This window comes from Panicum virgatum, chromosome 1K, assembly GCF_016808335.1.
Source record: "Panicum virgatum strain AP13 chromosome 1K, P.virgatum_v5, whole genome shotgun sequence".
In the NCBI taxonomy this organism is placed as follows: Eukaryota; Viridiplantae; Streptophyta; class Magnoliopsida; order Poales; family Poaceae; genus Panicum; species Panicum virgatum.
In genome coordinates, this window is record NC_053136.1 from 47,307,950 (window position 1) to 47,334,826 (window position 26,877).

At 46.4% G+C, this 26,877-nt stretch overlaps 2 protein-coding genes and 2 long non-coding RNA genes across 15 annotated transcripts; 3 read left to right on the forward strand and 1 right to left on the reverse strand.

Moving 5' to 3' along the window:
* The first annotated feature begins 1,476 nt into the window (after nt 1–1,476).
* LOC120713678 lies at nt 1,477–3,504 on the forward strand. Its single transcript, XR_005691238.1, has 2 exons — nt 1,477–2,134; nt 3,022–3,504. It is a non-coding gene; the product is annotated as an uncharacterized LOC120713678 (long non-coding RNA).
* A 1,192-nt stretch (nt 3,505–4,696) lies between these two features.
* LOC120713692 lies at nt 4,697–12,402 on the forward strand. Of its 2 annotated transcripts, XR_005691242.1 has the most exons (3): nt 4,697–4,831; nt 11,911–12,009; nt 12,172–12,402. It is a non-coding gene; the product is annotated as an uncharacterized LOC120713692 (long non-coding RNA). The 2 variants fall into 2 exon arrangements; XR_005691241.1 differs by having other exon boundaries at nt 11,911–12,402.
* Nucleotides 12,403–15,452: 3,050 nt separating this feature from the next.
* LOC120713685 (probable protein phosphatase 2C 26) lies at nt 15,453–20,319 on the forward strand. The gene is made up of 4 exons (XM_039999631.1): nt 15,453–17,383; nt 17,804–17,917; nt 18,002–18,266; nt 19,481–20,319. The coding sequence occupies exons 1-4, from the start codon at nt 16,082–16,084 to the stop codon at nt 19,603–19,605; spliced, it is 1,806 nt and encodes a 601-aa protein (XP_039855565.1). The 5' UTR covers nt 15,453–16,081; the 3' UTR covers nt 19,606–20,319.
* Nucleotides 20,320–21,805: 1,486 nt separating this feature from the next.
* On the reverse strand, nt 21,806–25,621 carry LOC120713700 (wiskott-Aldrich syndrome protein homolog 1-like). Of its 11 annotated transcripts, none has more exons than XM_039999680.1 (5): nt 25,011–25,621; nt 24,103–24,161; nt 23,290–23,471; nt 22,952–23,013; nt 21,806–22,120 (listed from the first exon to the last, which is right to left on the reverse strand). In XM_039999680.1, the coding sequence occupies exons 1-5, from the start codon at nt 25,566–25,568 to the stop codon at nt 22,061–22,063; spliced, it is 921 nt and encodes a 306-aa protein (XP_039855614.1). In that variant the 5' UTR covers nt 25,569–25,621; the 3' UTR covers nt 21,806–22,060. The 11 variants fall into 11 exon arrangements, 9 of the variants coding, with proteins under 9 accessions (XP_039855614.1, XP_039855629.1, XP_039855636.1 ...); XM_039999695.1 differs by having other exon boundaries at nt 21,806–22,315; XM_039999702.1 differs by having other exon boundaries at nt 21,806–22,342.
* Between the last annotated feature and the right edge of the window lie 1,256 nt (nt 25,622–26,877).

Below are 26,877 nucleotides of genomic sequence, written 5' to 3' on the forward strand. Positions count from 1 at the left end.
CTAGGAACAGAAAGGAGTTGTTTGGACTTTGGATGATTCTCCTTTAAAAGCGCACTGAACACTGACCATGAAAGCTCCCCTAAGAGACAAAACCTACATATTCTATCTTTCTAATACAAAAATAGACCTCAGGTTGGCAACCATCTCCCACTCAGACAGTCTTGATTGAATTCTTGATAAGGATATATATCGGGCCGGACAGCCAATTTAAGGCACGGGCCTTCTTGGATCAAATTCTTTTTAAAAAAATTTATGCAGAGACAAATGAGATGATAGCCTGTTATTGGTTTTTTTTTTTAGGGAAGATAGCCTGTTATTGTTGGATAGCCTGGTCCAGCAGCCCATTCTAGGCCCAGTTCGGAACAATGCCTAAGCAAACGGACACACGGGCCGCGTGCGGTGTGGTGTGATGACCAATCTTTCCGCTTGCGTGCACGGCAACCTTCCAACACAGAACTGACGCCGCTAAAATGGGCCTAGTGTACTAAATGGAGTACGTAAACAGTCTAAGTTATTGTATAAACCGTCTCTAGAATTGATCTGTCGATGAGTCAGCTTGGCTTATTGCCAAGCTTATTAAACTTGCTCTTAGTGCGTGCGATCCACCACCCACAAGCTTATCACCAAGCTTATTAAACTTGCTCGCGTGCGATCCTAAACCCGTGGACTGTGGACATGAATCCCAAGAGACGACGTTGCCACCCATCCCTGCCCGCCGAGGCAGCGACAGCGACAGCGAGAGGATCAACTTCTTTTAATCCGCAGTCGTAGGAGGACCTGGTAAGAGCATATTTTACCTTTTCTCATTCATATTCTGTATATTTATCTCTCCATCATTGATTATATCTTTTAAATTTTAATAGCTTATTCAAAGGATAGAATGGAAGGAGAGATTCTCTACATTTGAGCGGAGAGAGACGTGTTTTGACGATCATAAAAATATTTTGATATCGGTGATGGAATGGTTACCTGCCGCCAAAAGTATATTTTAACATTGGGAAGAAGAATAAGTAATTTGCTTGCTCATGTAGATGCAGGTGCTCCTCGCAGCTAATTTCGAACTCGTTTCGTCCATCTAGCGCCCATAAAATACGCCAATCAGCGCAGAAGATCCGCGCCGCTATGTCAAACTCGTGGAAAAAGTTACGACACGCTTCTCTACTGGTGGGACCCCTCTCCTCACATTGCGCCCGCGGCCGTCCCGGCCCAAATGCCCAATTGATTGTCCAAACGCCAAATCCTCTCCGCCGACGCCGTTGCCTTCCCCTTCCCATCCCTTCCCCCTGCCACGGAACGGAACGGAACACGCGCGCGCTTCCATTCCCAGCCCCCGCCGAAGCGGAGCGCACGCCACCGGCCACCGCCCGAGCAGGCTAGCGCCCGTCCTTGCCGTCCTCCCCCTCCTCTGCTCCAGGGGACCGCCGCGCAGCGGGGATCCGCCCCGGCACAGCCCGACTTCTCCGCTCGCTGGTAAGGAATCCCTGTCCCGCTTCCTTGCACGGGTTGTTCGGAGAGCGAGCGAGTTCCGTTGCGCGCGGGGTACGTGGGGCAGGGTATTTTCTCTGCTGCTAGCCTGCTACGACTCCGAGCCCGAGCGATCGGATCCGGATCTCGCTTGCTGGGATGGATGCCCCGATCCCGCCCATCCAGCCTGCCGCGGAGTGATTCCGCGCCAGCGGCGGGAGGGCGTGCCGATTGATGATGGGATTTAACTGGCTGCGAAACTCGCGTTATCTTCATCTTTGACTCGCCGTAGAAATCCGTCTATTCTTAGCCTCTGCGGCTGGTCCAAATTAAGGTCAACGGATGGCGGGGTAGGCAGGCTGGCCGGAGCTCTGTCATGTCAGTGGTTTGGTGGTTGTGGAGACACAGATCGTACCTAACTTAAACTAATTGAGTGGATTATAGAATGAGTAGATGGTATTAATAAGCTAAGGGGGAATCTCCCTTGCTTGAAAGTTGCGGGGGAGGAGAACCAACCGCTGTCTCGTTAGAGATCAATTAGTTCGTCGAGGGACTAAACTCTAACGAGGCTCGAGGTTGGTTCTCGGGCCAGACGGAGATTGTTCATACGATCCGTTGCTGTTTCTATTTTTTCTAGCATAGCTGCTACAATAATTTCAACTTGTTCTGGGTAAGTTGTTCTGCAAATTTTTAGCCTTGTTATATGTTGTTACATTTCATGGATCTAATAAAATGGACGGTTGGTTCCGAATTTCTAGTTTGGCTAGGGATTTTTTTTTGTAGCATGAATATCAGTATATCAGCAGGCTAGCCGGATTTATTTGATTAGATCAAATTGGGAAAATCTGTCCTTGGCCTCCCCCCTTTCCAGTCATACGAGGTGAAAATATATGATGCCATAGGACGTTCTGCAAATTCCTTGGTGCAGTACAACATAGAAACTTGTTTTTTCTTCTTTTGTCCATGTGAGCTATTGAAAGTTTGATATATTGGTTTGCCTTGAGATCAGAAGAAAGAATAGGACAAATGCATACCTCTGATTTATCTCAATTGATAAAATGAATAATAACCAGTTAACCCTAAAGCATCACATATATGATATGCAATCAAGAGTGAAACACTGGCTCGTTTATGCTTCACCCGCTGAAATGCTCACACAATATGATGCTTTGAGTCTGTGATCTCCTGTCTTGGTAATGCATAAAGTAAGCACAGTGATACATTTTCATTTTCCTTTGGAAGTACTTAGTAGAGGGTAGAGAAACAATTCAGCTGGTTTATTTCTTTATGACAATCAGTTAGTCAGTTGCAGCATAAATCTAGTCCATTGCTTTCAGCAACCAATTTAGTAGCCCAATGATGATTTCTCCCCTCTAAATTGTTTTCCCCCTAGCCTTCAGGGGCTTCCTTACTGCAGAAATAGTAGTGTGTTTTTTTTGTTCTGTTCCTTGGTTATCTTGCTACTTTTACTATGCCATATATGCATTATGTGCTCTTCCCACTTCATTGCATCACAAGTCTCCAGAGTTCTGATGGCCTTCAACACTCAAAATGCAGCCTTCAATTGATGGCCTCACCTTCAGCACCGACCGAGCTAAGTCGGGAAGCTGCTCGTCAGTCTCTGATCGCAATCTCCCAGTCTGTTCCGGAGACACCTTCACCCCGGACGGTGAAGACACCTACCTCCACTGCAGAGAACGGGAAGCTGGACGATGGGGCTGACAAGTACAGATCAAAACTGATGTCCATCACAGACCTGTCTTCTGACGCCCAACCTACGCTGTGCCCTCCCAAGGATGTTACCGCTTAACCGTGTGATGGTCGCTGATTGATGTGGATGTGCGGACATGATGCATCAGTGCTTATGCTGATGCTCTGAACATTTCACTGCCTTGCATTGAACTGAACTTATGTTACTAGTCGTTTTTCTTGGCAGTTGGTGCCCGTTTTATGATACATTAAGGGAAACAGGTGGAAATATACTGTACAGTTTCCTGACTGATGATAAGGAACAAGTTAAGCTGAACATTCTGTCATGCAGTCATGCTTGGATTCTTTTCAAGAACATTTTTGGAGAGGTAGGAATCTGGTCAAATCCTGTCGGATTGGCATGCAAGTCTCAAGTGCCTTGTCTAATCCCCGTGTTCCATTGCTAAATATGATGCAACCCGTGAGGATCTTTTCCCTTTTTTTGCATTCCCAATCATGAATTCTCACAAAACGTTTTCCGCAAAAAGGAAAAGTTTCAGTAAACGCAGCAGATGGCTCATTAGCGAGTGAAGGCCCAATTCCCGCACAAGCCCTGACTTTTTGGTGGCCCGGTGCTGACTAAAAATGGAGGCCCCGTTCACCATAAAAATACAAAATACTCCTTTCATTTAGTCATGACAGCTATATTTCCGAAATTAAAAAATTTAAAATTGATTGTTATATTAAGCCTTTGCCTCGAGAGTCCACAAGTAGTCCGCCAACATGGGTGCCGAAGGAGAAAAACTGGATCTGTTGATTTTCCACATGGACCGTGATAGTTAATAATCGCTGAAAACGAGGAGTCTCGCCAAGAAAAAATTGTAGAAACGAGAAGACAATGGTTAATGTGATTAATGGATTGATAAGGCTAATCCCAATGGAGGATTTCATGTTATGTTTTCAAGGTAGCCACATAAGCAAGAAGATTATGAAACAATAGTTGAAACTACCTCTCTCAATGCATAGTTTCATGTTGTGGTTTCCTAGGGTCTATATTGCATTTAATTTTAAGACTCATAGAGTGTTAATATTTGTGTAGAGAGAGTTTCATCTAGATGAAACTGATTTCTTCTATTTCTTCTAAAATTCTATGCCATGTCATCATATAATTATGCATGGCATGCTAATTAATGTGTATGAAACTCCTATGAAACCCCCACTGGGAATGGCCTAAGCATACTTGGTACCATTGGTCACTGTGCCATGTGAAAATATAAATATCATAACTGAATGGAGTAATATTGAAAAACTCATTATCATTAGTGAATTAGGCTAAAATTTATTGGTACTTGTAACTTGACGGACCTATTAGCTTAGCATATTTGGAGCCTCCTAATTTTTCGAGGCCCGTTGCAGTCGCACCGGCTGCACTGCCCCAGGGCCGGCCCTGTTCCCGCACCGGGGCAAAGCCGCGAAGGCGCGTCTCTTGGCAATTTTTTGTAAAACGCGAGACCCGCCTTCCGGGTCCAAAGTCCAAACCGGCCGCAGGCCCGCAGCACGCGCGCGCACGGCACTTGAGCGGCAGGCGACTCGTCCTCACCGTCTCCGGAGGTGAAGGCGGGGCACCCGCATGCGGAGCTCAGGATCGCCTTCATCCACCCCCGACCTCCGGGCTTCGGTAACGGGTCTTCTCTCTCATGTCTCTACCCGCCTCGCTGTCGCGCATTTTCTCATTTGAGTTCGGCTCGATCTGACAGTTAGCGATCGCCGGGGGACCGGAGCCATCTATCTAGGTTTTAATTGCTTGGCATTTGAGAGGATCAGGCCGAGAGGACCGGAAATTAGGGCAGAGTGTTATTGCTAGACGCTAGTGTTTGATGAGGCAGAGCGATTGCAATTTGCACAGATGTAACGTTGCAACTCCCTATTTTTGAAGACATGGCAAACTGACAGACTGCGGTCTATCTATCAGTGTCTGAATTATAAGTACTAGTTAGAAATAACTACTATCAATCTTAACATGCTCAGGGTTCCAAGAGCTTTCATCTGGTAGGATCAATGCACATGTTCAAATTAGCATTGTTCTGTTTCTGATGGCTGCTCAACTCGTGAATTTTATCTGCTTGGATCTAAACTCAAGAAATAGTGGGATTTAACCACAACATAGTGCTTTGCTTTCCTAGGAATAACTAAGTCTCATTTTGTCTGGTTTGAGAATATAGTAGTTTACATATGTAACTTTTGTGCTGAGACAGAGATTGATGAATGATGAATGAGGATGTATAGTTCACCTCATGTGGGTGAGGGATTTACTGATCCTCTGACCAGTAAAATATGTTCCTTTACATTTTAAAATTTTAATGGCCCGCCTTGTAAGCAACTCCTGCTTTATTTCTTATATACACATCGCTCCTGTGTATTCTCGATTTTTTAAAGAAATTATACTGGCAATTATGGAGTAATTGCCATTGTGAATGTTTAAATTTTTTCATATTATCAACCAAACTTTGGAACTTTTGCAAGCATATGGTTTTAATGCTTTAATTTTAGAACATTTCCATGTTCAACACTTAATATTTTCACAGATTTTTGTTTGATGCGACTAATTCTTCAAGTAAAACTTGGTCCGATTAAAATAAGGCCATCTTCCCCTGCTCGCAGGTGGTGCAGAGATACTGATAGTGTCCATGTTTTGACATCGAACCATAGCAAAACTCGGTGCTTTAAGGATTCTGTCCTGTAAGGTTCTAAGCGTTAGCAAATGTGTATATTTTGATTACTCTTCTGAGGACATTATCTGCAGTCCATTCTGCTGTACCAAATGCCAACCCCTCTTCAAATAGATTCGCAAGAAGTAGCAACCTTTACCATTAAACTTATTTTAGTGGCTTAGATTAGTCTCTACATGCCATCAATATCTGTCTGGAGATCTCTGAATTATTCCACCTATACACTTTTGTCCTTCCAACTTCTAGTGACAATGGTCAATCAACCTTGATTTGTACACTGCAGAGCTTGATTCTTTATAGTTTATTATCCCATTTGTTAGTGGTTCTTACCAGATAAGTTCCCACTTTGCATTGCCTATACACTGCCCTGTTGATCTTTCTCTTGATGCACTCGTATGATCTGTTGTTAAGAAGCGTAATTTTCACATAATTTCTTTTACATTTCCATTTGTACATAAAAATCCGAATCCTCTGGCAGTCTATTTTGCAGATTGTTAGATAGTTTCAGGTAAACCGATGCATAAACATTACACAACTATGACTGCTATTACCATTTTTTTGTTATCTCTAATGAACCTACGAAGAAGTAATTCTTAAGCCTCTTGACTTTCTGTCTTCGCTAATAATTTTCCAGTTACTGTTTCAGGTGATCGCTTGCTTCACCATCTTTTTTTTTTAAGTTTTAACCTTTGTCATGCTGTCTGTGTATATCTCCGATGCATAGTTGCGGTATGCATGCTACTTTGGTTTCCTTCATTTGACACCATATTAGTGGACCAGGATTCTGCAATGATTCCACTGCTTAAACTAAAGGCCTATCCCATTGTACTAACATATATTTTCAAGAAAAAATCCCCTTGATTTAAATTCAGGCACCAAATAGATATACCTCTGTGCATCTTTTCGAATTGTATATTATTTCCATTGACGTGTTGCTTGCAAAGCACACTTCTATTCTTCTGAAGTTATATCGCAAGCCCATTGATAAGATTGAAGCCACGTCTGATCTTGTCTTATGTCACTGTATTGCAATTCGTTTCATTCCTTGTTCATAATCTAGACTTTGTGACACATGCTAAAGGTGTCTGTTTTTGTTTTGAGATCAAGGTATGGCGGATTTAATTCTAGTAAACAGCAAGTTCACTGCATCTTCATTTGCTAGGAGCCTAGGACCTAGATGAGTGTGGAAATTCTCCACTATGATATTTGGTGATTCGAATATAGAAGTTGCATTGACAGCTTGATATGGAAGAGTTTTCCAGGCTAGACAATGTGTTCTAATGCTCTTCTTCTACTTTGGACCTCTTGATACTTATATAACTGTAACATAATGAACTTAACCTGGAACTTGGGCCCAGACCATGCCATCTTGTCTTGCTGCAACCTGCAAATCTGCATTAGCCTTTACATTTGTTGGTTCCTTATGTTTACATGTCCTTCGTAGTTCTTCAGGCTTCACATTTTACTTATTTTGCTGGCATGGCACATCTGGACATATGGATTTTCATGTGTTGAATTGCCTATTGGATTCCCTGTGCTGGCAATTGTTGCAACTTTTTTTCCATTTACACAAATATCTGAGTAAAGGATAGCTAATGCTGTTATAAAAAACATCGTGGATATGTGCCAGACAATAGGCTTGATGGTGTATCAATATATTATGTTTAACGTGAGTGGTCCAAAGTTTTGGGTAGTCATTTTAACTAGAAATAATCGCGGCGTTGCCGCGTATGACCAGTGTGTGTGTTTTAGGGTTAGGGTGATTGGATGAGTATGTAGGTTAGCTATGCGTCGATGTAGCTGTCGCTATATATATCCATGCGTGTTTATATATTTGTATCTACGGCATATATTGCAAGTATGTTATGTTATTTGTGTATCTTCATTTCAAGTATTTATATGTGTGACATGATGTACTTGTATGTGCGAATGTATGGAATATCATGTACTATATATAGTGAAGTACTATGCTATTTATATGTATATACGTGATTATTTATGTTCAAGTATTTGTACTACAGGTTAGCATTAAATAAAAGAGTCAGGAAACAAAGAGTAAGAAAAAGGGTATGGATTTATAAGATTTGATTTTAGATTTTTTTTGTTAAGATGGAGGAGATATTTTTTAGTTCATATGCGAAATAAAGTACACTAAATCATATGATATTTTAAGTTTAATGCATAGATCTAGTCATTAGAAACTCATCAAAATTGGTTTGGTATTTTTATGATTTTTTCTATGATTTTGTATGAATTTTGAAAGATCTCTAATTTAAAAAGGAAAAATAAAATTGTATTAAAGGAGAAGAGTCTCACGGGCCGTTTTTGGCCCATTCCAGGCAGGCAGGCCCAGCAAGACAAAAGATAAGCCCATAAGAAGGCACGGACTGCGGGTTGATTTTGGTAAAAGTTGAGGGTTTTTTTGAAAAATAAACCGAGAGATGAAGTAGAATTGCGGGTTGATTTCGCTTAAGTATGAGGGTTTTTTTGCAAAAAGGCCGCGCTTCGCCTGATCTGGGCCGTCCACGCGCTCGATCCGACGACCGAGATCGGCCGACGATGTGGCCACGTAGTTGGCCATCTTTTGGTGCAAGAATCGTAAGAAAGAGATTTATACTGTCATACCCCCCCAACCACCACCACACACACACACAACAGTATAAGGACCTATCTTTCCAAGAAGCTATTGAACAACAACTCTTCTTCTTATTTCTTTTGAATTTCAATATTATTTTTCCTTATAATCAGGTAGCAATATCCTGAAACTTCAGCTAATTTATCCATCTGTCATATGCTTTACCTTAACCGCCCAACTTCCTGTCGACTACAATTTTCATGCTTCATGATAGGCATTTCTCAGCTCTTTGAGTGGATCAAATTGCAAAGAGTTGGCTGATGAAATGGTAAAAATCAAGTGCAATATGCGATCGGTTTAGGTTGCATAGGTGCATAGGATTATGTATTACTTAAGGACAGCGGCCAGCTTTCATTCAGTAGGGTCTCCAAGCTATTCTTTTCTTGGCACCGCAGGACCAATGATTCCCAGAATAGTGGATTTGGTCTGCTGGGTCCTGCTTCCTGAAGCTAAGCAGCTTTGCTGCTGGTACCACAATAGATATGCTGGCTTTTGGCCGTCAAGAGGGGCATAAGTGTGAGAACCGCCCAATTTAATATTATTTTAAACGAACCGTCAGATATTGTCTTCCAAATGAGAGTTAACACGTGCCTACCAGAGAGCGTGCCACGTGTTACCTCACATCTAGAGACACGAATAACCGACATGTCATTCGCCTAAAATAATATTAAATCCGGTAGTCCCGGTATGTGTTCCAACATACGTCCAGAATCAGCATATACACATACCGTTTACAATCGAATACATCGCCAAAAAACCACAAAGAGCAGTTTTACATTACCTGAGTTCAAAACTTAACATTACCAGGTCAACATAGGAAGGTTCAAACTATTCACCATTACAAGCCTTGGCTCACGGAAGCCATATTATACAGAAACTTAAAAATTATTATATTTGCATGCTCTCACGAAGCTCGATTACGATAAAACCTACTACGATGATGATGTCTTGCTCAAGGACACCATCCCAGCCTCAATGATCTACTCCTCCCCCGCACCTGAATCGGCGGGGTAGAAGTGGCCGAACACCACTTCCGGTTCACCTGCGACTAGGGTTAGAGGCACCATGAGTACAAACGTACTCGCAAGACTTACGCGATTAAATAAATAAGGATCATGTAAAAGTTCAAGTAAAAGCTTTAAGGTTAAGTAATTATTGCATAAGCATGAGCTCTCTAAACTAACACCTAGTACAATTAATTAATGTTGCCCGAACCCCATTAAATTTTAGTAGAACATATTAAGAATAACATAGTGATTCCCGAGTTACTAAAACCCACTTCAACATGACCGTAACTCTACGAGGAGTTCATGGGATAAAGAGCGTGCTCATAACCGAGAGCGCGGCAATTCGAATTGATTCAAACCTTGCAAGGGTGTACTACTTTACCCACACGACGCGAGGACCATGCGACTCACCCAACCGATCACGTCGGGCAAGGAGGTACTCACGTCGAGCAAGGGGGTACTCATGTCAACCGTTCCCAACAAGGCTCAACCGTTGATGGTACGCCCAGCTTGTGCGTGGAGACTTAGTTCCATCGAGGACATCTCTAAATTTTTCCTTTACATAGTTCCACTCGGGGACCCACTAAGCCTCCCTGCATAGTCCTTAGCCACGTATCTGGGACCGGGCCTCAATGATCAAGTCAAAAAAGATAATTGGCTCATCCGTACCATTATATTGGATATGTGGTAGTACGGAAAGGTGCTCAAAACCAACATCATCCACTCGGTCCTTAATCAATCCAAGCGGACTATGCCCATGTGACTTCATTCTCTAGGCCCTACTATTCCACTCGAATCTCGATACTACCAAACTCTTACCACCAAGCCGAACTAGTGCAACAAGGATAACCGGTAAATATGATCCTCCAAATTATTCCTGTCTAGCGGGCAAAAGAAGTACTCTAAGCAGGGCTAAGCATCTAGTCAGGTTAAGTGATTAACTGACTAATTAGTGCCAAGAACGAGGATAACAAATCAAGGAAGGATAATGCACGCAAATAGGTACAAGAATGCAATACATACATAATATACATATAACCCCAACATAACCCGGTGAGATAACTATCTAATTTAGATTAAATAGGAGCAAGGAATCATGCTTAGTTGCTTGCCTCGGTTAGCTTCGGGCTCGACCGCGAACTGGACTCCGGGTTCAGGCTCGACGGACTCGGCGGGCTCCACGGGTTCGTTCTCTGACGATTCGGTCACTATAATGCATGAATGCGATGCATGAATTAGTACGATGCTATGCTTATGCATAAAATAAACTGCATGAAATGATATGCGCGAAATGATGTACATGAAACAACGTTTTGGATATGTAACTCTGACAAAACCGGAGATTCCGGTTTGACAAAACCGGAAGTTCCAATTTCAAAACCGGATGTTCCGGTTTTCAAAACTTGACAAGCCAAAATCGGAAGTTCCAGTTTCTAAAACCGGCAGTTCCGGTTTCAGCGGGTTACTTGCGGACTATTCGCTCCAAAGAGCCGGACCGTCCGCGACTCGACTTTCGACGCGGCGACCATGGCGCAGCGGCGGCACGGCCGTGTTCCGGCGGCAGAGCAGGGCCGGAGCGGGCCGAAGGAGGCGCGCACGGGGTGTTCTAGGGCGAGGCGAAGCTCACCCCACAAGTGGACGGCGAAGAGAGAACGCCGCGACTGCGACGGGCGGTGGCGGGCGAAGACGCTCGCCGGCGGCCCTGCACGGCGAATAAAGAGGCCGGGTAAGGAGGGGAATCGAGCGAGGAGAAGGAGAAGATGTTCCCCACGTGAGGAATCGAGCCACGGCTCACCGGAGACGGCGAGGGCGGAGCTTGGACGGCGATGGCAATGGGGAACGGGGAAAGAGCTAGGGTTTGGGTTTGAGGGGAAAGGGCCGGTCGAACCTTAAGGCGAGGAGAGGAGTGAGGGGGCGGCACGACAGCCGAGGATGGCCGGCGGCGGTGGCGACGAGCGGCGCGCCGCGATTCATGCTCTGCCCACGAAGCAGAGTAAAACCGGAAGTTCCGGTTTTTGAACCCGGAGGTTCCGGATTTTGAATTTTTCACCCCGAGACGTTACAATAAGGCTAGCTTGATGGTACATTTGTTTGATCTCTAGTCTCAAAACGAAAGGTCAATGGTCTGTGCTGTAAAAGGTGCACCGGGCTTTCTTTACTTCATTACCGATGTCCTAGTTCTCTTAAGGGCCCCTATCTCTACACATTTGTAATTGTTCAGTCCATCGTGCTCCAGTCCGGCCATAGCCCCGGGCTAGGCCCTAACCATTATTCTATCTGCCTGCCTTGAACTTGAGAAATTATATTAGGATTGCAGAACTTTTGGTTTTAGCCCCTATTCCCATGTTGCTCTATTATAAATTAATCTATGCTTATCGTAATCCAGGGACAGGGAGACTAACAGAAGTCCAAGATTCCTTTCTCCCGGATGGATGGTCCCAGTTGAGTTGGACGTTTTTGGTGGGAAGCGGACAAACCAAAGCAGGTTCCCCTTTGGCACCTATATTTTCCTAAACAAAATTAGTCCTTGCAGGATGTTTTCCAACAAAAACAATTACACCAAGACATAAATTTGCTACCTGGAACCTGCTAATCCATATATTCTCCCATCTGGATTGTGCACTTGTGCCCATACTTTAAAGCACAGGAAAGTCTATTCCTTGCCATGGGAGCAATCAAGAGGTTGCTTAGATCACTGGCTCACTGATGGTTGACTTGAGCGCTGTTCCGAATCATCAGTCGGTGGGTGATTCAATCTGTTTATAGTTTGTTATGATTATTTGAGAACTTTGTTATGTTGAAATGTAAAATCTTAATAGAACCAGTTCGCTGCTGGCAAAAGTGGACTTGAAGTACTTATAGAGGTTGTTCTATACTTCTGTTTGCTGTTTGGTTCCTCCAGCCATCCAATAGTATTTTTCTTTCACACAGTTCCAGCACCAGCCTCCAGCCACCAACCAGCCAATAATATTTTTTCTCACACCACTCCAGCACCAGCCACCAGCACCAGCACAGCGAACAGAGTGTTTATGATTTAAGGATGCCTTTTCCCTTTTGGTGGCCCGGTGGTTTACAAATCACTCAGCCCGGTCAACCAATCTGACCAGTGCTGCATCGTGGGTCCCAACTAAGTTAACCTACTAGGCTTCCACTCATCAAGAACTTTAACTACTGTCTTGTTACTTGCAAACAGTTTGTTTTTTCTTGGTCTGTGAGTGGTGTCGTACTCTTTAGACTTTTTGCTTGCATGTGATAGTGAGAGTGGTGCAATGGCAGAACTAGGCCCTGCTACCCCTGCCTCTATACCTTTTTTTTCTTTTAAAAAAGCAAAGAAAAAACTGGGTCTGCTTTCATGCACCCTGCACCTCCCTGCTCAAACGGAAGCACCGGGCTAAATGAAGAACGAGAATAGGTAGGTGGGACTTGGCAATCGGTATCCTTCTTAATTAATAAGAATATACATAGTTGAATCCAAGCTAGTGATGCTTGAACTTGTGATGAGATATGTACAAGAGTACATCCATATCCTCCATGGATTGAGATATGCCTGTTCTTTGATCCTCCAGCTTTTAGTGAAGCTGCAAAGCTCTTATATATGAACTGGTAAGTACTTAGGTGTAGTTTCTTTGTTAGCTTTCTAAACGTTTGGCTACAGGCTTATTGTTCTCGAGGCAGATTGAATTACACAGTTTATCATTATTTTCTTTCCTCGAATCTTCTTCAATATAACTGAACTTTTTCTCTCTCTTGAACTTTCATAACCAGATTTAAGTTTATTCTTGGTAGAATTAAAATAGTCCATAATGTTTTCTAACTAAATCGTTCTCCTTGCCAATATGCTTCATTCTGAGATAAAAAAGGGCTTTAAAAAATGAATACATAATGCTACCATGCTCACATTAAAAAACTGAATGGGAAGGTGCAGACTGCTCACATTAAGGTCCTGCTCTGTTTTTCTTTGACGCATCTCTTTCTTTGCAGGGTGGTTTTATCCTATACTACAGCACTGTTCAAACTTGGAATGAGGCACCCACCCGTCTTTCAGGTTTTTCCAGATGTTAACATGCTGTGTCGTCAAAAGATTAGTTCGTTTGTCTGTCTTGGCACAGGTGGAGTCTCTGATTTTTTCCAATACTTTTCGATCTCGTACATTTGTCTGTTGCCCGCTGAGATTTCCAGAGTGGGACGGGGACAAGTACATGGCAGAAAACAGCGGGAACGCAGTTCGGCACACTGCATCTTTCGCAGTACTGTGAATTTTGACTTGCCAGGTACCCTCAAAATCCAATGCCCCCTTCCTCTCGCTAACTTTCGGCCCCCTTCTATCCTCACGTGAAACACCCTGCAGAACTCTTCTGTTCCTTCATTTGCCCATGTTTGTATCCTTCTGTTTGGTTGCGCGATTTTGAAAAGGAGAAATATGCTGTCCAAACCCCCTCAAACAGTGAAATCTGTTATTTTTTTAAAAAAAAACAGTGATATCTCCTTAACTTTCAATTCAAATAGCAGTTGAATTGATGATGCAAACGGCTTTATGAAAAACCATGTGTAATACTCGTAATATAAATTTACATGGTATACTTCCTCCTCGCCATTTTATTCTTTCTCCCATTCACCTCGTGCTCACAAACTGCTATAGCTTTTTTGAGCTTTACGAAACTTTATCTTTGTAAAACACCATGCTCCACTGTAGGGATGGCACCCGCGGGTGCGGGTGCGGGTTTGGCAAAAACCCATCCGCGGCCACACCCGCGGAGCAGGGGAAAACCCGCCCGCGGCAAGACCCGCGGGTGGATTTCTAGACCCGCACCCGCCGGGTTTCGGGTGGGTTTCGGGCACCCGCGGGTTTCGTCAACTTCGCCACCGTGCCGCGCCTGTTGGCCACCGCCTTCGTCGTGCTCGAGGCCGCAGCCGCCGCGACATGCCCGCAGATCGCTGCCTCCGCCGTGTTGGAGGCCGCCGCCACCGCGCCGTGCCCGCAGGCCCCACCGCGCCGTGTACGCGGTCGGCTGTGCTGGTGAGGGGACTGGGGAGATCCGGCCGGCAGCTTGCCCCGGCGGCCGGATCTCTCCACCACAGAGGAGAGGGAAGCCAAGGAGGAGGGCGACTGCTGCCGCAGCTTGACGCCGCCGACCAGCACCAGGCCAAGGAGGAGGAGGACACCAAGGGGGAAAGGATCAAAGGAAGAGGAAGGAGGAGAGGTTTGCGGTGGGCCCCGGCGCCTTCGCCGCCATGGTCCCCTGGGAGTCCGGCTGCGACATGAAGGAGCGAATGCGCCGGTACTCCCACACCGCGCACGCCTTCGCGCTCGTGGCGGTCCTGGCGAAGGTGGAGAGATCCGGCCGCCAGGGCAAGCTGCCGGCCGCCGCGCGCCGTAGGTGCAAGCCACCTGCTGCCGCGGGTCGCGCCTGAGGTGGGGAGATCCGGCGTCGTAGGGGCAAGTGGCGCGCGCTGGCCACCGGGATGGGGAGGGGGGGCGGTGGAACGTGCCGGATGGGGAGAGGGCGGGCACTGCAGCTTGCAGGATGGGGATAGGGCGGGCACTGCAGCTTGCAGGATGGGGAGGGGGCGAGCGCTGCGGGCTGCTTGCCTGTGTGTGGCGGCTGAGAGATGAGCTGCGGATGGGGAGGGATTGGAAATTGGGAGTTAGGGTTACCTCCGGCTATTTATACGATGAATAAATGGGCTGGGCCAAAATGTTATTTGGGCCAAGGTTTATGTATGGTGCGGGTGCAGGTTTAGTCTACGAATGAAATTCTAAATCCGCACCCGCATGTTGCGGGTGCGGGTGCACCCGTGGGCTAAATTTGAGACCCGCACCCGCATCCACCAGGTCTGAAATCCGCGTATACCCGCATCCACGGGCTCAATTGCCATCCTACTCCACTGAGGCACTCACCAAGTCAGAGTCTACAGTATTTTTGTTCGGGACCGAGGATGAGCCCACTGGTCAGCCGGCCAGCCATCCAATTCGAGTTTCCTACGCCCTGGCTGGCCCGCCAAAGCCATCCAATTTGCCGCGCCATGCCGCGCGGATTTACGCATCTGCCCCTGGGTGGAGTCCCATCCCCCATAAATAAACCCGGGTGCGGGTGGCAAGCTCGAGGCGGAACGTTGACTCCTCTCCACTCCCCATCCCCTCCACGTCAACACCGCGCCGCCACGTCACCGCTCCCCCCTTCCCCTGCTCTGCGGCGTGAGGAGGGCGGGTGCGGACAAAACGGCCACCCACCATACTAGCTCCACCTGGTACTCTACACTTCGACCCCTCAGTTCAGCATCCATTTGCATCTCGGTCCTCCGGGGCTCTGGCTTTCGCCTAGGCTTGTGTGTTCCCAAATTTGCAGGGAAGGCATCGAGGAAGAGTGATTTTCTTGAACGGACCCTTCGCGGCTACGGCGCGGCGTCTTGTAGTCATAGCGCCCGGCGCACTCGCGCACGCCGCCCTCGTCTCCTTCCTCGGCCAGTGCGGCGTACTGGTAAAAAAAAAGGGCACTCGGAGTAGCTTGGCTAGTGCTCCACACCGCTCGCTTTCCCCCGCCGGAGCGTCGGATGCCATGGGCAGCGGCGCGTCGCGGCTGCTCACCGCGTGCGCGTGCTCGCGGCCGGCGCCGGCGCCCGCGGACGACGGGCCGTGCCTGGACGACGCGCTCGGCCACTCCTTCTGCTACGCCGCCAACTCCGCCGCCGCCGCGGGCCACTCGTCCTCCTTCCGCCACGCCATCTCCGGCGCCGCGCTCTCCGCCAACTCGTCCGTGCCCGTGCCGATCTACCACTCGTCGTCCGCCGGCGGCGGCATGCCGCCGCAGTACTCCTCCGCGTTCCACACATCCTCGTCCTTCTCCTCCGCGCCGCTGCAGCTCTCCAACCTCTCCTCGGGGCCGCTCTTCCTCTCCGGGCCCATCGACCGCGCCGGGCAGCTCTCCGGCCCGCTCGACCAGGCCGTGCCCTTCTCCGGCCCGCTCCCAGCGAAGCCCACCAAGCCCGCCCCCTCGTCGTCGTCGCGAGGCTTCTCGAGGCGGTTCCGGAAGCCGTCGTTCGGCAGCTTGCGGCGGAGCGTCTCGGAGAAGAACCGGCCCTGCGTCGTGCCGCTCCGTCGCGAGGACGGTGTGCAGTGGGCGCACGGCCGCGCCGGCGAGGACCGCGTCCACGTGGTGGTCTCCGAGGACCAGCGGTGGCTCTTCGTCGGCATCTACGACGGCTTCAACGGCCCCGAGGCCCCCGACTTCCTGGTCGCCAACCTCTACCGCTACCTTCTGCGCGAGCTCCGCGGGATCTTCTACGAAGAGGCCGACCCGGACTCGAAGCGTCTGTGGCAGTTCCTGGCGGATGGCGACGACGAGGGCAGCGAGCTCGACTTCTCGGGCTCCGGCCGGTTCGCGCTGTCGCTCGCCAGGCTAAAGGAGCAGCGGCATCCCATATGGGCCCACGCTGCTGCTGCTGGTGGTGACGACGGTCAAAGCGGCAGGGAGGGGGGAGTTAAGAGGTTGACGGCCGCGCCGGCGGTGAGGGACCACAGTGCGGTACTGACCGCGCTCACCCGGGCGCTAGCTTCTACAGAGTCGGCGTACCTGGACATGACCAACCAATCGATGGGAACCCACCCGGAGCTGGCGGTGACCGGCGCGTGCCTGCTTGTGGCCCTGTTGAGGGACGACGACGTGTATGTAATGAACCTTGGGGACAGCCGCGCAATCGTGGCGCAGCGACGGGATGATGATGATGATTGTGTGCTTGGAACCATGCGCGTGGAGGACATTGGTGTGGGATTGGAGACCGATGCAAGGATCCATGGGTATTCTGCCATTGGGCTTGAGGCATTGCAGCTGTCTACTGATCATAGCACAAGCATTGAAGAGGTAACCTTTTTGTAGACACAGATGATTCACTATATTTGTGTGTGCTGACTTGGCTGAAAAGATGAGGCTGCGTCCAATATAATTGTTCAGACCCAATTGCATTCTCTGAAGACATGTGCACTATGTGCATTGCCTCTTCAGCAGCATGGCTTTATAATCTGGTTCGTTTTATAGTAGTAAATAGGATTATTCAGGTGGCAGAGATACTAACGTCTCGGCACAATAACCATATAGAGCAATTTTTCTGGTTCACGCTGTACTTGTCAATACACCATCCCTCTTTCCCTTCATCATTGGCCTTTTACATTGGATCCATTAGCCAACTTTTTTTGTTTGAATGTGTTAATGGAAGGGAACATGGATGTTTTAGCCATGATTCTTTCTTCATATGAACTCATATTCTTTTATGTTTATGTTCAGGAAGTGCAGAGGATCAAACGTGAACATCCAGATGATGATCAGTGTATTGTAAATGACAGAGTTAAGGGCCGTCTAAAAGTTACCCGTGCATTTGGGGCTGGGTATCTCAAACAGGTAATAGTGACTGCAGGTTATTGATATGTAGGACCAATAATAAGATAAAACCAGTAAATTTTAAGTATGTGTATGTTTGTACAGGCAAAACTGAATGACGGATTGCTAGAGATGTTTCGCAATGAGTACATAGGTGACACACCATATATATCATGCACACCCTCTCTTTGCCACCACAAGCTCTCCACAAGGGATCAATTTCTGGTTCTTTCTTCTGATGGCTTATATCAGTATCTGAGCAACGAGGAGGTAGTTCTACATGTTGAGAATTTCATGGAGAGGTTTCCTGAGGGTGATCCTGCCCAGAGTTTAATTGAGGAGCTACTCTCCCGTGCGGCAAAGAAAGCAGGTAAGCTTACAGCATGACACTCTTCTTCTATTATCTAAATGCATTCATTTCTTGATCTATTGGCATTATCGTTATTCTTGCTACAAACCTTTATGTATTTGGGTGCTCGCACATGTTGATCTCAGATGGCAAACCACTCTTTGTAAAATAAACATATCTGTATGCATAAAAACTAGAAGTAATTCTACACAACAAAGTTAAAGATCAGTTGTCAACATCTCTTATGTCAGTTCACAACATGCGAGAATCCTTTGACGAAGTTTTTACTACCCATACGGCTTTTGACAACCTGTTTGATGCAATGATATGTACTGTTTTCCCTTCTAGCTTTTGACAGAGGATATTTTTGGGGGTCAAGATTCAACCTTTGATCGACATGCATGATAGTTTGTGTTTCAAATGGGATGTTGGTGATTTGAAAGTTTTCGTAGCGCACTTCACATTGGTAGTCTGTGGTTCTGTTTCTAGACAAGTTTGTGCTAGTTTTAATTGGGGTTTACTGGCCTACCACCTAAAGCCGTCATTTATGGGACAGTTCCTCGCTGCAATGTGGCCCTGAGTCTCTCACCTGTCAATGAGGAACACAGATCCTCTGCCATACTGCATATACGAACAGTAGTGCAGGTCTTGCTCTACAGTCTACAGTAGCTGGCAGTAGCACAGTAGAAGATAGGGATCCTCTGCAGTTGCTACAATTATTGTAGAGGTGGCATTAATGTCCATCAAAGAGTCATTGCTGTGGCATCAAATGCATGTATATGAGCTAAAGTTTCCAATGTTATTTTATCCTAGGGCCCTAGGATGCAAACTGGTTCAGAGTAGAGTTTCATGCAAACTTACAGTACAAGGATTTCAGTTCAAATCATAACTTCGTAAGCTTAATAAGTATTAGATTATTGGCGTAAAGAACACTAGGCTCCACTTGATCATTTCCACCCAACCATGAGAAAGTTTTAAATGATAGAAGCTATCATAATCATCCTTTAATTATGCTGCTAGCTATTACAATGGGCATGCATACATTTAAAACATAATTATACAGTACGGTAGGCAACTGTGTAGACTGGAGGGAACAGTGAGCACCTAGGTGCCAAGTTAGAACAGAGCATAATTGAAGATTTAGCTGTATTTTTCATACAACTATGGAGGTTGAAATATCTTTGAGGTCTTCTATGAGCAATTTGCCGATACTAACCTGGACTTTGTCTTCTTAGGTATGGACTTTTACGAGCTATTAGATATACCTCAAGGGGATCGCAGAAAATACCATGATGATGTCACCATCATGGTTATTTCTCTCGAAGGGAGAATCTGGAAATCCTCTGGAACATATGTGTGATGTTCAGCTGATACACCATCAGTGTCGGTATTTGTTCTGATGCAATGTTCAGCTGAAACCTCCTCAGCCGGTCAGCACCCCAGGCAATTACATACTATATGCTCGTCAAGAGAGAAAAGTCAGCATGGCATACCAATATATGCAGTCCTGATACACTTGTCAAAGCAGAATTCTCCAGATGGAGATCGCTGATCCTGATATGAGCTTCGGCACAGCTCATGCCCATGAATGGATTCCGAGATGCATTAAAGTTGCAGAGATATGACAGCCCAGGTGGGGAGTAACTCCTTGGCAAAGCAGAGCCAATTTTGCTTTATTTGCCGCCACAGCTTTCGTCGGTCACGTACTCAACGCTGACAATTTTTTCCACCTCGTTGTGCTGTCATAGAGGTGGGTCAATTCATCTTTGGGGAAAGAAGACATTTAGGTACATGCAGTTTTTTTCTCATTCATGTGAGGAATGAGCCTGTATTATATCGAAAACTGGACCTGGTCAATGGTCAGGGCAGAGATTGATGGTTAGCAATACCGCGTTTTGTCCCGAAGGTGGCTCTCCATTGAGTGTTTGATTGGTCATATATATGAGGTTGAGGTGTTGGTGGCCATGAAAGGAAATTGTGTGTATCGCCTCTGGCAGCAAAAACCACTCATGCCTTCTCACTCTTGGCTGGTTCCTTGCCTCATAAAGGTTATTATGGGGAGTTGGGACTCTCTTGTCATAGCGTGCATGAATGAATTCATAATGATTTTTTTCATAATGTGCATGCTTTATTTGTTTGCCAACATGTTGCAAAGGAACGATTAGAGGCTTAGAGCATGTAATTTCTGCCCGTGTAGACGGAGTTTGCAAGCTGCAAACCTAACAGCAACGAGAACTGATTTTGTTTAGATCATATCTCTGCCAACTGGACACCTTGTCGAACAAGATTTACCAAGTGCAACATGTACCGTATCCAACAGCAGCTGTTTGGTTGGTCATGTGTCGATTAGTATATTCAAATTTCACTTGCAGTATAAGAACAGCAACGAAGTATGAAATTGGATCGCCCCTCAGTTTCTTAGGCTGGCCAGGGTGGCGTGCCAGTTTGTTCTCAAACCACAAACACCCGTGATTGTTGATTCGGTCAGGGACTTTGAACATTTGTCCAGCCAATTTCTGGCATTTGCTTTTGCAATTGGCGAAGTACGAGCTGGCTAATCGAAAGCTGTAGGTGCGCTCAGTGGCGAAGCTATGAAATGAGATTTTCCTAACACATTCTCTTTTTTTCCCATCTTAAACACTTTGCGTTAGCTTCTTCTACCATCTATTTCCCAAACAAGAAAAGTCTCTTCTACCATCTTAAACTGGAAGTACTTGTTCAACAGCTTCTTGTTCAGATGGACTCTGCTGCATTTTTCAGCTACCGAACTTCATAGCAACTTAGCAAGGCACTTGCTAGAACTGGATCCCAGTAATCCGCGAAAGCATCCGAGCAGTAATATAATCCGGAAGATTGGGTGGTAGAACTGGATTCCAGGTGAGGATCAAAGTCGGGCGCGGAGGGATCAGGTGAAAAGTAAACCCTGCCGCAGGGGAATCCCGAGGCGAAAAATATGAAATCACCGGGATACGCTTGCTTATGATTGGGCCATTGCGTAATAATCAACCCGGAGAACAAATCACTTGTACGACCAGCACGATCTCGCGGCAGATTAGCCCCGAGTACTTATTCTAATGGCATGCGGCCGGCGATAATTCCCCGCCCGATTATTCTACACGGGCCGGTCAACTTTGTCGATGATTCCTTGTGATCATGAGACGCGTCTAAGTACTCTCTCTCTCTCTCTCTGAAGGCCCGGTGGAGCAGTGGAGTTCATCGACCTGTGCTGCGATGCAGCTTTGTCAAAATCGTAGATTGTGGTTTTCAAAAAGGAGATTCAAAAGAAGAGGTTAGGAAAGCTGTACAGTGACATGGATTGAAATTGCAGAGCCGCTGAGGCCGAAACTTGGAGCATGGAGTTGTCACGCATTTAAGGATGACTAGTAGGGTGCACGTGCGGCATCACGCGTGTCTAAAGTACAATGTTAAGAACCAAACAACTACATTAAATTTTAGTTACAACAAACATTTTTGAGAAACTATATATGGTGAAAACAAACAATGAGGTCTCAATTATGGTAAAATCAACAAAATATTTGAAACATAAAAAATATATATAATTATAAAAATAGGTAAATGCTATGTATAAGATAGGGTATAATGGTATGTATGAGTATATAATTATAAAAATATGTTTGAAATATGATACTGCTATGCACACGACTGCTTTTCGAATAATGCATTATGTTTTATTCGCTGCAAACTAACTGAATAACGCTCCAAATAGCTCTCGCCGAGTAGGAGGTGAAGTTGTGTTCTTCCCTAGGGCCTGGATAGGCGATGTCTAGCTTGCCGCATGCTTTCTCACCGTTTCGCTAGCCATGCCTCCCCCGTCCGCACGCTTCTCGCCTCATATACATGTCGTTGCATGGTTCCTGCATTGCTGAACGTTGTCACCATCGATGTATGTTGCTCAGTTGTCGTCATCAATAGTCATAAGCCACCGGCACCGGACCATCATGTGCAAAGATGCAAGTGTAATCAACCATGGCCATGTGCATATTTATATGCACACGACCAAACAAGGCCATCGTTCTTCTGCAAATCTGCTAGGCGCAATACCTCTGTACCTACGTACAAGCTCAATACTCGTTGACCTAAACAACATAATATCATATCAACATTACAAGAAAATAAAGGAATGATTTATCTAGCAAGTTACTAATGAAAATCTCATTAATAAATAACAAAGTTTCGTTCCAAGCACAGGGCACAAACATATATGTCTTTTGTATCAACAATAGAGCACTTGGGTTTCTTTTTCCTTCTAATCCCAGGCTTCTTGTCATTTTTTTTCATTTTTTGATGCTACATCTTCAGCAGTGTTATCAAAATGTATATGTTCTTTGGCTGTGTAACCAACACAATCAGCATGTTGCCAGGCATCACAAATGTCACATTTGACCCACAGACCCTTGCATGCAGAACTTTCACTCACAGCCCCACAAACGCACTCAACCCTTTCTACTTTCTACCTCTTTATTTGAGCCATTTCAGTTTTGTTCTGGGATATAGAAAGGCCAATTGAAGATGACCTACTATGGGGGAAAAAATGCAAGCTAAAAGCTCGACAGTTTTGCCCAAGCCCATTTCATCTATAATCAATCGAGCACACAAAAGGAATGTCAGCGGCAACTATTCACAGAAGTTAAAACCATGAAAGCAGTTTAATCATGAATTTATTATCACAGTTGTTACCAACACACCAGCCAAAATGCCCCCAGAAACATAAGGTTGAGAAGGCTCCTGTCGCAATGAAATATTTCCGCTGCAAAGTAACAGATACATGAAAGTCTGAGACATTCACAGAAACAACTAATTCTTAAATTTCCTCTTTAAAGTAACATATATGTGAAAATCTGAGGCATTCACAGGAACAAATAAATTTTGAAATCAAGACAGGAAACATTATGTGCTCGGAAAACAGGCTGCTCGAACAGTATGACAATATGAAAGAAACTTAAGTAATCTCTAATATAATTAATAGCGCAAGCTACAAACATATCAACCAGATATGATTAGTGGCTACGCACTTCAGACTTACTTGAAAGGAATGTAGAACATCCTGGAGTTCTCGTGAATAAAATCGATAGGAACACAATATGGTGTAGAATTAACATATTCATGATGGAGAATATTTCCCTTTTCACGTTGAACCATCCAATGTGCTGCACGGAGTTGATATGGCCTGAGCTGAGGAACCAAATTAGGAAGACCAACTTCCATCTGTTCCGCATTACCAATAACAGGAACAAAAAAAAAAAGTATCATACAACAGCGAGAAAAAGTATGTTACATTATCATAACAAAGCAGGCACATATGGTATAACATAAAAATGGTAGCAAGTACTTACCTGAGTTTAAATGCTCCCCTACATTCATGTTAAAGCACATGATTATGAGCTTAGAGTAATAGTAAGATGCAAGATACTCACATCGAAGGCTTAACTGCCTCATAAAAAGCAGCAAGATCAAACTGTGAATCACTTTTCGGTGTGCAATCAGCATTACCACTATCATCCATCGGCACACCAAGGCCATCCATCCCATAAATTGCAGCTGATGTTGTGATGTTAGGACGCAGCCAAGCCATCATATTCATGAAGCTCTTCCTCCGTGGATGGCTAGCCACCTACAGTAGCGATTCACAGGCGCCGAAAGCCCCCTCCATCACCTCCACTCTAACCCTGAATGATTCAACCTGCGCTTTGCCCACATCCCGAAACGCCCTAAGCAATTGAACGCGCAGGGTGACGAATCTCAAGCTCACCAAATGGGCGAGGCCGGATACACCTGTCTGTCCAACTCTTGCACCACTCACTAAAATGAAGAGGTATCTCTGATGTAAGCTCTTTACCTATTTGTCCAGTGCAAGCTTCCTCTCCTCTTCAACTCTACCTTGCCACCTGAATGTACCTGGACACATCAGGGAGGGGAACTTAGATTGTATGCCAGCACAATAATAAGAGAGAAGAGCAGAAATCACGAGACGAAACTGTAACTTCTGCCACGTACTTGTGCTAGTAATTGTACAGAGCAGTTAACCTCAAAGCAAAAGAAAAGGACATAAATGGAAAGCAGCAGCTTGAATTTGAGAACTTAAATTTATATAAACAAAGTATGGGAAAGCTAGCAATTGAATGATTAATTAGGTGTCACACACAGCAAAAAGAACTTACCTGGCACTATCAGTATAAAAATGGACATAGATATTTACACCACTACTACTGTTGCAACCTTCAATTTGGAAGAACAATTCAAAGCAAAAAAAAAGAACATTCAGATAATATTTACATACAATACCATAGATCGAACAATATTTCTTGAAGTAAAGTTGTGCATGATCTAATCATGCCGTCAATAGTAGATGGTTAGGTGTAGAGGACAATTATTCACTTGATAATCTAATCATACTACCAACGAATCCTAATGTAATTCTAGCAGGATTCTCAAGAAACAGAGTAAGGTGGTATTATGTCACATCTCAACATGAAAACACGAATACATTTGTATCGACAGAGGAAGGCAAAAGGAAAACAATTAAAATAGGTAGATTTTTTTATCTTCTTTCAATTCAACAATTGTAATCCATCTTACATGCATCTAAGTTAATTATGTATACCTAATCGTTCCCCTTTCTCATTTGACGCGGATCCTGGCTATGGTGCTGCAGGCTGGAGCTAGAGCACAAAAGCTTGACAAGTATCTGACCCAATTTACCAGTAGAGAAAATTAAATTGAACAAGAAAGGGGAGGAGGGCTTACAGCGGGTGGTGCAGACTTGGCCGTGGGGGAGGAGTTGCGGCAGAATGTGCCTAGTCGGAGGAGCCCACCGAGCTCCTGGGCGTGCTCCCGACCTTCACCTTCGGTTTGGGCGGAGGAGAACGGGAAGGAGGCCGTCGATGTGCGAGGGGTTGGGACCGGCGGCGGGGCTTCTCCTTCGGCCGGGGAAGAGGGCAGCAGGGCCCGGGGATGCGCAGCGGAGGTGCGGGAGCGGGGCGGCAGCCCATCCGGGGCCCACTCGCCGCCGGCAAGCAACCGGGGCTGCCGCGCGCTCACCGCAGGGCTGCGCGCGCCCCTGCCCGGCTGTGCTGGTCGCGAGCCGCGGCCCCGCCTGGCTACGCAGGCCGCTCCGTCGTCGGAGGCGAGAGGGGGAAGGGGAGGAGGTGAGTGGGCGCGACCCGCAAGAGAGAGCGGAGGGGTGCGTGATCTCTGGTGGCCGAAAAAATGGATCGGGATGGAAGATAGCGTGATTGCCGGTGATGGTGCGGAGGGAGGGGAAGGGAATCCATCAGAGGCGGGCGCGGAGGGAGGGGATTCCATCTCCACCAAGATCAGGGGAATGACGAATGGGCGGGCGGGTACGGAAGGGTGGGTAAAGAACGCGGCGGTGAAAAAAACGACGGGGCGAGGGGCGCGCCCTCGCTATTGCACTGGCGGAAGCATCATTTTCAGTCTGCCAGGTTGCATGGCAAACATTCTGTGTGCTTACACGTAGATTTAAAGTAAAGTTTGTGAGGTGGCTATGAGAACTAATTTTAGTGACAAATATTTTAATTGTTATGAATTCTTATTTAAAGATGATTAGGTGGCAGACGGTTTCTCCGATCCTTCGTGCTACACAGCACTAATTGGAGAGCCCACCAGTTCCTTTCTTCAACACATCCTTTACAACAACAGAAAGTAACAAAACAGATAAACTGACTCCGGCGATCTCCTTCATCTCCGGTGGGTTGTGGGCTGGGCGTCTGGCGGTCGCTGTCGGGGGGCGCGGGTGGTGGTAGAGGTCGGCGGGTTAAGGTTTGGGGGTTCGAGGTTGGGATAGCCAACGGCCTTAGAGGGATGGCTGTGGTCGGCGGGCGGCCCGGTGAAGGAGGCGGGTGCGGGCGACGAGGCTGGCGATGATGGCGCAGCCGACCGGGTAGTAGTGGACAATCGGTGGGCAGGGTCGGCGGCGGGAGCGTTGAAGGCGAAGAAGGAGAGGCAAAGGGGGGAGAGGTTGGAGCGGCAGTCGACGCCGGCGAGGGGGAGGTCGGTGGCGGGGGCGGATGGATGTGGACGGCGGTGGGGCAAGAGATGCAGCTGGAGCGGTGAGGCAGCAGGGGCGAAGATGACGACTAGGGTCGGCTGCAGCGGCGGCGTGGCAGGGGTGGAGCGGGGGGGGGGGGGGCGACATCGGCGTAGCTGCCGAAGCCGGTCATGTGTGCGGGCGGCGGGAGCTTGCGACGGAACGAGATGCGCTGTTTTTTTATTTTGTTCATGTTTAATAATTCATGCATGTGTCTAAACATTCCATGTGACGTTTTTGGCCAAAAATATTTTGGATCTAAACAAGCTTCTCTGATCGAACTATTGCCCGCTTCTGCAGACGAAAACTTCTCCGGCCAGTTGTGTTTGATGTTTAGAGGCCGTGACCCCACATTCAGTTGTGAGTTGTGACAAGCTGCAGGTTTACATGTCATGTGTGTAATGCACGTTAGTCCTGGCTATCAGTTGTGCGTTACCTTAACTTTCAGTTGTGCACAGCACAAACAGAAGTACAGAACCAGTAAGCTCCCAATCTGAAACTTCTTCCCTTCAGATGTCCAGTCCGGCTTTGCAAGTTACTACCAGGCTACCAGCTGCTTGCAAA